General features: G+C 38.9%; 1 protein-coding gene across 1 annotated transcript in view; it reads right to left on the bottom strand.

The window, feature by feature from the left end:
• Positions 1-6,056: 6,056 nt before the first annotated feature.
• Positions 6,057-12,604, bottom strand: part of KLF9 (Kruppel like factor 9) — a 25,962-nt gene continuing 19,414 nt past the window's right edge. The window contains exon 2 of the mRNA XM_011371291.2: positions 6,057-9,510. Within this exon, the coding sequence (XP_011369593.1) occupies positions 9,281-9,510 (230 nt within the window). The 3' untranslated portion in view covers positions 6,057-9,280. The remainder of the gene's footprint in view (positions 9,511-12,604) is intronic.

The following is a 12,604-nucleotide window of genomic DNA, read 5'->3' as shown; positions in this document are numbered from 1 at the left end:
CTTCTAGTCTTTTTCCTATGTTTTAAAGTGGGACTGTGCTATTCATACTTTTTGCACCAAATAAATCATCAACATGTTTCTATGTCATTTCCTTAGGTCAAATTTGCCAAATGTCCCACAAAACAAAGCAAAACAACCATAATCAAGTAGATTTATGCAATTCTGCACTATCATCAGCCCTCAGGTGTTAAAATGTATATTAGATTAGAGCAAAGGCTTGTGAAGAGCTCCAGTAGAGAAACCTGTGTCACCGAGCCAGGCTATCTCAAACTTACTTAATCAAGGGATCTTCCCACCTGGATAATCTCCCTCTCATTAGGGCATGGAACCGTGGGGGCCATTTTTAGTATTCTGCCTACCTTCTCCTATGACGGAGCAGTTCCGGGCCTAGATGTACATCCAACAGAAATGCATATATATGTTTACTAAAATAACATTCATGAGAATGCTAATAGAAGCAGTATTCATATTCATCAAAATAATAAAACATTTGGAAAATTAATGTTCTACAGGCTATCCTTGGTGAAATATCATTTGTAATTGATGCATTATTATTTAATAATCCATTAGAGCTGAATATTGACATTGTCTTCAGATTTTCACTATTATAAACAATACCACCATGTAGATTTTTGTAAGTAAATCATTGCAGACATTCATAATAATTCTATGGCTGTTCTATTGCTTTGTCATAGACATAAACATTTTTAAAGTTTTTTTTAAAGAAATGGATATAAATCGGTACTTTGAAAAAATGTTGGTAGCACCTGCTTAAATGAATACATCCAAACTCTATGTATCAGTTTTCTATTGCTGTACAACGCATTACTACAAACTTAAAACAAAGCCATTATTCGCTCACAGTTCTGTAGATCAGAAGTCTGTTGCAGTGTAGCTGGGTTAACTGCTCAGAATATCGCGAGGCTGAAGTCAAGGAGCTGGGAGGGTTGAGTCCTCATTTATAGGTTCAGGGGAGAAATCCATGTCCTAGCTCATTCAGATTGTTGACAAAATTCAGATCCTTGAGGTTCTAGGACAGAGGTCCTGTTTCCTAGCCAACTGTCAGCTGAGGGCTACCCTCAACTCCTAGAGGTCACTCTCTAGTCTTTGCATGTGGACCGCTGTATCATCAAGCCAGCAATGATGCAGCATCTCTCATGCTTCATACCTCTCTGACTTCTGCTCCCAGCATTTTTTCTCTTGTCTTTAAAGCAGCTGGTCTGATTAGATTAGGCCCACCTGGATATCTATCAGAAAGCCCACCTGGATAATATCCCTATAATTAGGGCGTGGAATCTTGGGGGCCATGTTTGTTACTCTGCTTACTTCTTCCTATGACCGAGCAATTCCAGTCCTAGATGAATCTCCAACAGAAATGCATACATATACATTAGCCAAAATCTGTAGGAATTATTCAACAATTGTGGTATATTCTTATATATACAGAAATGAGAATGAGCAAACTGCAAATAATTACAACATGAATGAAACTCACAAGCATAGTGTCGAATAAGCAGATAATAGTGTTTTATGGGAGCAAATAGTGGGGCAGCTAACCCAATCCAGAAAGTCATAGAAAGCTTACTGGGGAAGGTACAACTCTCGTTACAAAGAACTAGAGTGAATAATGTGGTAAGGGACAGGGCAGGACTGAATTTTAAATTGAAAGAATAACATGAACAGAAGTAACACACACCTGTAACAATTATAAGCAGATGGGTACCACGAATAGATAGCAAAATGGTGGGGAAAAGTGTGCCTAGAGAATTTGGCAGGAGTGTAAACATGGACAACCTTGCAAGCCACATTCAGATGATTGACCTTAATCTTGTAGGTGACTGGGACATGGGAGGTCCTTGCAAAAAGGAGGATATGCACATATTTATATTTGGTATCACTGACACTGCAAAGTAGAAGATGAAATTAAAAGAGGAAAATGAGAAAACTAGACTAGTTAGGAGGCTATTCGAGAAGTACAGGTGAGAGATGATGAGAGCCTGCGTATGCAGGAGTGAAGAGGGGAAGGGACAATATAAGAAGGAAGGATGCCTCCCTCTCAAAAAAATTTTTTTAAAGTCTGAAGAACATTTTATTGTTTTTAAATTCTTATGGCCCAATTGTGTCCTAGAAAATGTGTGCCAGTCTGGATTCCCACTATCAATATGCCCATCTATCCTAATTCTTGATAAAATGGGTGCTTAATTTTTCTAAATCTTCACCAATTGTATAAGCGAATAACTGTACCTCATTATTTTATATTATATTTCTGACAAAGTGTGGTGAATGTTTTAAAAATGTTTATTGATTATTTTTATCATTTTGTAAAGTGTCAATTCTGTAATTTACCAGATTTTTCTAAACATGTGCTTATTCTTTTCGTATTGACTAAAGATACTAATCGTTTCGGAGTGCACTTTTCCATATCCATATCTTTTAATTTTGTTAAGCTAATGTTTCATTTATAATATTTTCACGTTATTAAATAAATTTATTAATATTTCTGTTATTGATTTCTAGTTTTAGATTTGTACATTTTAGTTTTACCCCAAATCTTGATTTGTAAATCTTCACCTATAGTTTAAGTATTTTAATCATTTTATTTAAATCTTTAATCGATACAGGATTTATTTTGGTATACAGTATGATGTACCTTAAGTTTTTCCAGTTAATAAGTTTGCTAAACACAATAGGTAATTTATGCTTTCCCCATTGATTTAGAATGGCACTCATAAAATATATTAAATTTTAGAAATTCTTATGTCTTGAAAATAGGCTGTAATTTTTGTAGAGCATATTTCCGTACATTACTTTTACAAAATAGTCTTGATTGTTCTTGTAAGTCAGGGTAAACTAGCTTCCTACAGTGAATTGAGTTGTTTCCTATAATTTTCTATGCTCTGGGTTCTAACAATTTAAGTTCTTAAGGACATATTTGTTCCTTACAGGTTCGAAATATTTTGCCTTTAAAATTATCTGGGTGCCAAAATTCTGAACTTTGTCAACTTCTTTTACAGTTTTGGCTGCTTCCTGGCTTCTTGAACCAATTGCTTGGTTTATTTTTATTTGTTCATGGATAATAATAAAAGCATATAAAGTTGAGTTTTTCTCTAAGTATAGCTTTTGGGCATATTTTGGATATATAGTTTTCTCTATTTTTAATTATCTTAAACTCTGATTATAATTTATATTTTCTCTGATCTAAGAATTATTTAAGACAGTATTTTAATGTCTAGTATTTTAAAAGTAAAAGTTATCCTTTTGTTATGAACTGTTCACTTTATTGCTCAGTGGTTAGAAAATGTAGTCTATAATGTGTTATTTATAGATTTATTATATTCTATTATTTTGTATAGGTTCCATGGATATTTGAAAAGAATATGCATATTATTAAAATCCGCTATCTTTTTGGGGGGGTAAGACTATGGTTTTCATAAAAGTCTCCTGCTGTTTTTTGCATTTTTGCTTTATATCTTTTGGGGAAATGTTACTAGGCACAGTTATCGCTACAAGATTGAGTGTGCTGGTATAAAGTAATTTCCTCTTTTACTCAGTTATTTTTTTCCTTAAATTCTATTCTTTCCTGATATTAGCGTGACTACCCCTGAATTATTTTTGTTGACCTCTGCTTTATCTTTACCAGTCACTTCATTTAACCTTAGTCATTTCGTTTTAGGTGAACTTGTAGTGAGATGCGTGTACATGCACACACACACACACACACACACACACACACAAACACACGTGTGCACACACAAATTTGTTTTTCTATCCACATTGAAATCTAACTTTAGATAAGGAGGTTTAGATGATATGTGGGTTCTATTTTCTTTCTTATTTTGTCTGTTTTTCTTGTGTCTCCTTTCTTTTTCCTATCTTTTACTATGTATTGATCAAGTCTGTGTATTAATCAAGGCTGTTTTTTTTTTTTTCCCTGCAAACCGTGCACAAATTGACTCTACTTCATATTTATGTTTTTTTTCACCTCCTGATTACTCCTCTCTCTACCCAACCAGATGGCTATTTCTACCATTCTTAATATAGCAGCTCAATAACCTTGGATTCCTAAATACAGTGGACACTTTTCAGCACTGGTCTTACTCCACCACCCGGTGACATTCAACACAATTGATAACTCTGCCTCTCCCACCACCCCCTATTCTATGACCCTGCAGTTTTCTAGGTTTTGCTTGTCTTGTTATTTCTCGAACTACCTTTCTGTCTCCTCCTCTTCCTCTGTTCTAGGCTCTAATCCTCTCTCTATATTCTACTGCAGGTGATCTCATCTACTTCCGTGACTTCAATTACTATCAAATATGACTGGAACTTCCAAATGTCCAGTCCAGACCATCTTTTTGAGCTCTAATATATACAACTTTTCTCTTGATATTTTAATGTGATGTGACGGGCATATCAACCTCAGTATGTCCAAAGCGAGTCCGTGACTGTTTCTTCACACCAACCCTCTCCATTAATGAAGACTTGTTGCTCAGGCCCTAACCTAAGAGTTGTTACTGGCCCTTTTTATCTTTCACCTCTGACATCCTAACATCACCAAGTCCAAATGATTCTACCTCCAGAGTATTTTTGGAACTATTCACTTCCTTCCACCTCCACTGCTAACAGCTTGGTCCGAATGACCATCATCATCTCTTGCCTGAAAAATACAACGGTCTCGTTACCAGTTTCTCAGCTTCTACTCCCGCCCCTCTAACATCTATTTTCCACCCAGCATCCAGAAAGAGCTTGCTGAAGTATGTATCTGATCATAGAACTCTTCTGCTTAAAACTTTCCAAGAGTCTTCCACCCTTAGAATTAAAATCAAACACCGCGTTATAACCTGAAATACAGGGCCCTTGAGGTCTGGCCTATACAAACTACCTCGACTTCCCATCTGTTCTGGTCCTCTCTGTTTGTATGCCAGCCACCGTCTTCCTTCAGTCCCTCCAAAATCCTGATTGAACTCCTGCCAAACTGTTCACTCTGGCTCTCCTTGCTCCCTCCATATCTTTGCAGGCCTGACTCCTCTCTGTTGTCCAGGTCCCACATCAGATGTTCAAGTCCCCTCAGGGAGACTCAATCTAAAGTAGCTTGTTCCCAACACCCAAGTCACCCAACTCTATTTCATCATAATGTCTATCACTATCCAAAATTATATGGATAATTTGTTTACTTGTTTATGTGTTTCCATCCACTACCGTATAAACTCTTTGAATGCAGAGAGCTTGTCTGTTTTTTTTCTCTCACCTTTGTGTCCTCAATGACAACAATGTCTGGCACTGACATGGACCAAATGAAAGTGATGCTCAGTAAATCTCTCACTGCCCTGATGCAGGCATAGAAAGATGGAGGTTCAGAGTCAGAAGATTCAGATTTAAATACAGTCTATCCCACTTATTAGATCTGTGTTTTAGCAAGTTTCATGACCTTCAATTTTTTTCATCTGAGATATGTAGATAACAACAATATTTAGTGTAAGAGTTATTCAGAGCTGCTGTAGGATTAAATGAGAAAAAAAGACCTAACCACTTGGCACCATGGTGAGCAAACAATAAGAGCTTAATAAGTAATAGCTATTATATATCTATATAAATCACATACACACACACACACACACACACACACACACACACACTTTGGTGTTTCTCTTCACTTGGCTTAATCCTTCCATTCCTCTGCCTTTGAGATATCAACGCATGTGTTCTCAACAATATCATGTCTCAAGAGCACAGTCTGAGACTCTAACATTCTCTGACCAGTTCCTTCCCCACCCTAGCATAGTCAGAACTTTATAAACCTCTTTAAGTGATTCACCTGGAAATATAAATATTCCCCTCCAGCATAATACAGTGGTTTCAAGCAGCCTCCATTCCATCTACTTCCTCGGAAGTCTGTGAATAGTAAACACACACAGGGCTATACAAATATTGTACATGTTGAAAGGCATAGGGTAAAATCATCTTTGCACTCATCATAAAATCCTGTGAGTACCGGTTAAAGAAGTTAACCCCCATATGGCAAAATATCCCCCTTTTAAAACACATAATGGCTGGAACAATTAAATGTTTATCATTTATTATTTTTATTTGGACAACATATATACATATGTACAAAATACCTACTGTCAGAATCCTCTATTATAATTTCATTTGATTTACAAAAACGGGACAGCAAAATAACTTAGGTCACTAATACTGTACAAAAATAAAACTGATTAAACAGTTGTAAAGATCAGTATCTTACAGTGTTACAGATCATTAATCTGTTGTGAAAGAACATTGCAATCTATCCAGAGTGATGAGTACTGTGCTAAATCTATCCGCAAACTTACAGCTAATCAGTTTCTGTGATTATAACTACCGAATATAATTCTCAAAAGAAGCATGATGTAGAGATAGGCCTTAAAGCCAGGGCATCATTCCACAGCGGTGAAGGGCTTTCTTCTTCCCTATCCAAGGAGAGGAGTTATCTTAACTCTAAAACTATTAAATTTTCCAGAATATGACAACTACTTACAACATTAGATAAAACAACTCTTCTTTCTGTTTACACACCTGCAATAGTCTTTCAAAAAATTCAGTTTGGTTAAAAAAGTAAACAAAAATTACTATCCTGCATTTGGATTTTTATGTTAAATCCATGGTCTTTTTAATATAAAAAGTAATTGTTTCATAGTTTTAGTGTTCAATGAACTCTAGTAGTCCTATTTGAACCATATCTCAATATAGTAAATCTAATTAGAATGCTGGTTCCTGTTTCGTGACATTTTAAAACAGAATTTATCACAAAGAATAAAAAGCCTTGAGTTTATACGTTACGTTACTATAACATATAAGAGAATATCAAATGTGTGTTTGTCAACAACTTGAAAAGGCAAGTAGCAACTTTGTTTGGGAAGTCAATTGTGCATTTTTTTTTTTAAACAAGTTGCTGCATTTACATCCATCTAAGTGCTCGACAAAAGCCACATACAGATTTACTCCTGAAACTACAAAGATTGTCTTTCACTGACTTTGCTTGGTTTTCTTTCCTTTCTTTCTGTGAGGGAAAGATGAGTTTTTACAAGTTAGGGGGTTGCTAGGCAACCCCAAACTCCTCACTCACTAAAAGGCAGCGTGCAGAGTATCACAAGCAGAACCATTCCATGAGTTCAGTAAGAAATAGGCAGCCTAACCTATTTCATATGGAAGAACAGATGTCCTTAAAACTTATTTTGGACACAGAAATTAAAATTTGGTTTAAAATAAGTGTTTCAAAAATCTGAAACAGAGGTAGAAAGTGTTCTTTATTTTTCCTGACATGTTTTCCCGTGAGAAAACACTTTCCTTTTTATCCCATGGACTGTTCCCAGTGCCTAATGTTAAAAGCAGTTCTCTTTATAGAACTACTAATATAACTACGTTGGTTAAACAAACAAACAAAAAACCCCCAAGAAAATGAAAAAAAAAAAAAAAACACCGTGCTAGTGATGGCTATTGTATTGGAAGGAGGAGTCAGCTGCGACCCATGCCCGCTTCAAAAGCCCACACTGGTTTTAAACTGGAAATGAGTATGGTAAAATAACGAATTTACTGATAGGGAGGCGCCCTAGGTTTACATAACACATCTTATAGCACATGTGTAAACTAGAGTGCACCAGAGCTCCCTGTTTTAAATATCAGATAAAATGGTCAGAAAGCGTTATTTCTGAAGAAAAAAATGTAAACATTTCCCCCACGATCACTGCTGACTCCCCTATTTGAGGTTTCTTCTTAACTATGAAAACTCAGTTCGTTTTCTGACCATGTAAAGGCCAAAATTAAGTTTTCAGGTAAATGGCATATTATGGATGTAGTGGTTTAGGCCATTGTAGACACCTGGATACAAGATATATAGTAGTGAGGCTTCTGATGTACAAGATACAGTGATGTGTTTTCATTCGTATGTATTCCATGTGCCTTCATTCTCCAAAACGAACGATTTTGCAGTCTCCTCTGAAATCATCGTGGTATTTTCCCTTGGCATTCACTATTTATAGGGGTATATTTTTCTTTTCACATTTCAGCTCCCCTTTCCTTTTACATAACTCTTGCACCTGTTCGTGGGAGTTTTGCAGGAACATGGAAAGTAGACCAACAAATCTTTCCCCCCTCCCAAAATAGGCGTTTCCAGAGCTAGTTACTGTTAGGCACCCATTCAAATAAAACCCAACAGAGTCAAAGCTCTCTCCCTTCGTGGCATTATAGTACAATAAGGAGATGTTAACTAAAAGGATCAGAAAATTTGGAAAAGTTAATAGTTAAAATTCTGTTCGTTTTTTTTTTTTTAATTAAAAAACAAAAACAAAAACAAAAAACTACCCTCCTTCTCCTTCAGCATCTGTTGTATATATTCTGCCCTCACATCTCTGCCATGATTTCTTACGGAAACGTGTATACTGTAAAATAAGTAGATTATAACGTGATTCCAAACAGAATGTCTGCTCCTATCCTTAAAGCATGTATTTAACTTATTCATCCTCTGCATTAGAAAATAAAAGTGCAGCTTATGTTCAAAAAGTACAATTCATACAAAGCAAGGTTTAAAAGTTCTGTACTTAGTGTAACCTTTCAAAGGTTCGTCTTGATTAGTATAAATTCAGACTGCTTACCCATTGACTATAAGTAACTTTTTTGTTTTCAAGTCTTTAGATGACAGATCATGCTGGAGTAGATGTGCTCTTGCTTGCATAAAGACAGCTGTGCTATGGCGGTTTTTTATCTCAAAAGTTAACGTGATTCAAGAGAGTGGTTTTGCTAAAGAAACGGAAGCACACTCATCATTACATTAAAAGGTACAAAAACAATTCTGAGAGACAGCAAGCAGAAAGGGCCCAGAATCACTGCGTGATGCCACAGGTCAACTCACCCCGTCAGACATATGTACACCAGTGTTGAATCTTTAAAATTCTACCCCAGTCTTGGTTTAGCCCCTTACCCCACCCGGTACCCCCTCCCGCCCCTCCCCCAAAAAATAATAAAGAAGAAGAAGAAAAAAAAAAAGCTTTGCCTTCCCTCCAAAAGTCAGAGACGGTTCAGAGATGCCTCTGCAAGGGGACCAAGTGTGGACTTTGATCTCAGGCTACAATGTGCTTTTTAAAAACAATGCAGGGAGAGGAAAATTGGAATATTGACCAAAGAACAGTGACTTCCTGTGCTGGCAGCATGCCTCTTCTGGGGCTTAGTTTCCACATGTCTGTCTGTTTGCTGGGAGTAGTTTTGTCCTTCCGGGGTCTGTCCCTCCCTGGCTTCCATGGGTAGCACCTCACAAAGGGTTGGCCAGTGCCTTTTTTGATCGCTTGATCATGCTGGGGTGGAACTCGGTGTGACGCCGGGCGTGCTTTGTGAGGTGGTCGCTCCTCATGAAGCGCTTCTCACAGAGCGGGCAGCGGAACTGCTTTTCCCCCGTGTGGGTCCGGTAGTGGCGGGTCAGCTCATCTGAGCGGGAGAACTTTTTAAGGCAGTCTGGCCATGTGCAGGGAAAGGGCCGTTCACCTAAGAGAAAGGAATCGAGACAGAATACAGTTTTAAAAACACATACCAAGAACTCTAAAGGCTGGTCATGGTTGACGACTCCTACAACTCAAAGGATAAATCCTCTGTATGTGAGTGTTATGGGCTAAATTGCGTGCCCCTATCCATTCGTATGTTGACGTCCTCACCCCCAGCACCTCAGAATGGGACTGCATTTGGAGATGAGGTCTTTAAAAAGATAGTTAAGGGTTAAATGAAGTTATAGTTAAGGGTTAAATTAGGGCTGGGCCCTAATCCAATGACTGGTGTCCTTATAAAAAAGAGGAGATTAGGACACAGACACAAAGATAAAAGGCCACATGAAGACGCTGGGAGAAAACGGTCATCTACAAGCCAAGGAGAGAGACCTCAGAAGAAACCATCTCTGGTAACAGTTTAATTTTGGATAAAATTGTGAGAAATAAACTTCTGTTGTTTAAGCTGCCTGGTCCATGGTATTTCATTATGGCAGCCCTAGTAAACTATTACCATGAGGAAACTGCTGAGAATCATCTTCTCTAAGCAAATGAGCTTGCTATTTTTGTACCCAATGAATCCTCCAAGAGCCTTGGAAATTATTTGTTTGTTTTATTTTATGCGGTTGATGGTTTCATGAGTTGAGTTGTCAAAAAACTTAGCCAGCTCTTTGCTAAATCGCATGGCATCGAAGAGATGGAAGAGAACGGAGGCATCTGGTCCAACTGAGTTGCCACCTGGAGCAGGCTTTGCCCCTCAAGCTCCTGAGGGCTGTCCTACCTGACCTCTGTCTGAGCAAGTCTGGTGACTGGGAGCCCCGTGCCCAACTCATTCCTGAGCATCTCTGTCACATACACTCTTATTGACGTGAAATCTGTCTCCTCGCGAAGGCCATATTTTAAGTCATATTGTCTTCACACTAAAAATAAGTTTGTTCCTTCTGCCACATAATAATCCTTTAAATATCTGAAGACAGCTGTCATGTCTTTCTCTCATCTTTCCTTGTCTAGACTAAACAATCTGAGTTTCTTCTATATTTCTCGTAAAAGAAGAACTAACATTATTCTAAAATAACATAAGTGCAGGCACAGAGCTAAGGGCTTCACATGCATTTTCTCACTGAGTTCTCACAGGACACCCCACAGAGGTATAGCCCATTTTACAGATGAGAAAACAGAGGCTTAGCACTTGCCAGTGTTTCCGCATCCCTCCCCATTCCAGTTGCGTTCCTGAGACTCAGATTACTGTCTGCGTCCCATTTAAAATACAGCTAAGCTCTGGCTTCCGGATGTGATCAGGCCAGCATCAGGGGCCTCCTGACACCCAGAATGGCGGGTGGGGAGGGGGACTGTGTCCATGTTCTGGAGGACACACATAAGCAGTAAGGCAGAAGGAACTGTTTAAAATGAGAGTCTTGCTGGCTCCTCTTGTGGGTGACTGCCATCCCCCAGTTCCGAGTGCCTGCCTGCTCCTCGCACCTTCCCAAGCACAGCCCAAAGCAGCTGCTTCATAGACTCAGGGCGCACAGACTCCTGGTTTCCACAGAATTCTCCAGACACTCCTTTGGTAGGTGTGAGGAGTGAATATTTTCTCACTCCTGTCCCCACCTTCCTGGAACCCACAGAAAGACTCAAAAGACAGAGAGCTCTCCAGCGTGGTGACTCGGATTCACCCAAAAGTTATTCTTTGCCCAGCTTCTCCTAACCTGTGCCAGAGATGCAGACAACAAAACCAAACCTCTGTCACCTTCATGACAACTTTTACATGACTAAGGTTTTATTTGCTGTTCTCTAAGCAGAGCAACGGTCATCACAACCTGTAAAACCTACTTGTTCTTGTAGAAAACCCAATGGTGGGCAAACAAATCTGTCTACAGTCGTCCCCGCCTTGTCTGTGAGAATATGTTCCAAGTCCCCCCGTCGATGCCTAAAACATCAGATAGTAACAAACGCTGTATACAATATGTGTGTTCCTATACATGCATGCACTTCACGGCTTCTCTTCAGCACATCTGAATCGCCAGCATCACTACTCTTGCACTACTTGTGCACTCGCAATCTCACTCAGTACCATCATCAAGTAAAATAAGGGTCACCTGACCATAATCACTGTTATACCAGGATAGTCTATCTGATGATCGAGATGACCACTAAGTGACTAATGGGTGGGGAGCGTACACAGTGTGGAGATGCTGGACAAAGGGATGATTCACATCCCAGGAAGCATGATGCACACAGCAGAGTGGTCAACACACCACTCAGAATGTTTCGCAATTTATAACTTATAAATTGCTTATTTCTGGAATTTTCCATTTAATATTTTCGGAATGTGGTTGGCTGTGGGTAACTGAAACTGCAGAAAGCAAAACCACGAAGAAGGGGGGACTACTATAGGTGGAGTCCCTAGATGGGGGTCTAGGTATAAATCCTCACCGAGCTCTGCGCTGAAAAGCCATGGTAGCAAAAGGCAACCACACCAACAAATGCAGAACCCTCTCCAAGAGGGATGAGCACTAGGGTTAACAACGCATGAGGATACTCAAAGGCTTGGATAGAGCGGACAGGAAAGGAAAGGGAAGGGGAAGGAGAAGGGGAAGGGAAGGAAAGGAAAGCAAGCAAGCTTCAAACGGAAACCTCTAAAATACTCAGTGACAAAGAGTTGAAAACTATACTTTGCAACTTCTGTTGGAATAAATAGCATTTTTACCCAGTTCAGAACTCTGAGGAAAAGCTGAAATGCGGGTTGTTATAACCCCACAAAGTTGAGCTTTCTGGGACAGGGACAATGTCACGTCTGACTTTTGTGCTACTTGTACTGCCAAGGCATTTAGCAAATGCCTAAACTCTTCCTCCAGGCAGCACACATGACCAAGGCCGCTCAGAAGTTCCCGCCTCACTGGACAAGACTTCTGGGCTATTAGACAACACTGAGCTCTTCCCTAAACCCAATGATGAGTCTATGGGAAAAATGTTCTTTTAAACATGTCATGTTAAAAATTATAATGGAGGGTCAGAATTCACAGACACAAGTTGTAAAAACCAAACCAAAACGAATCAAAAATCCCTTTCTGCTCTCTCCTTCTTGAAGCCCTCTCTCCACC

The sequence above is a fragment of the Pteropus vampyrus genome, unplaced genomic scaffold, assembly GCF_000151845.1.
Source record: "Pteropus vampyrus isolate Shadow unplaced genomic scaffold, Pvam_2.0 Scaffold186, whole genome shotgun sequence".
In the NCBI taxonomy this organism is placed as follows: domain Eukaryota; kingdom Metazoa; phylum Chordata; class Mammalia; order Chiroptera; family Pteropodidae; genus Pteropus; species Pteropus vampyrus.
This window is presented reverse-complemented; position numbering and strand designations above follow the sequence as displayed.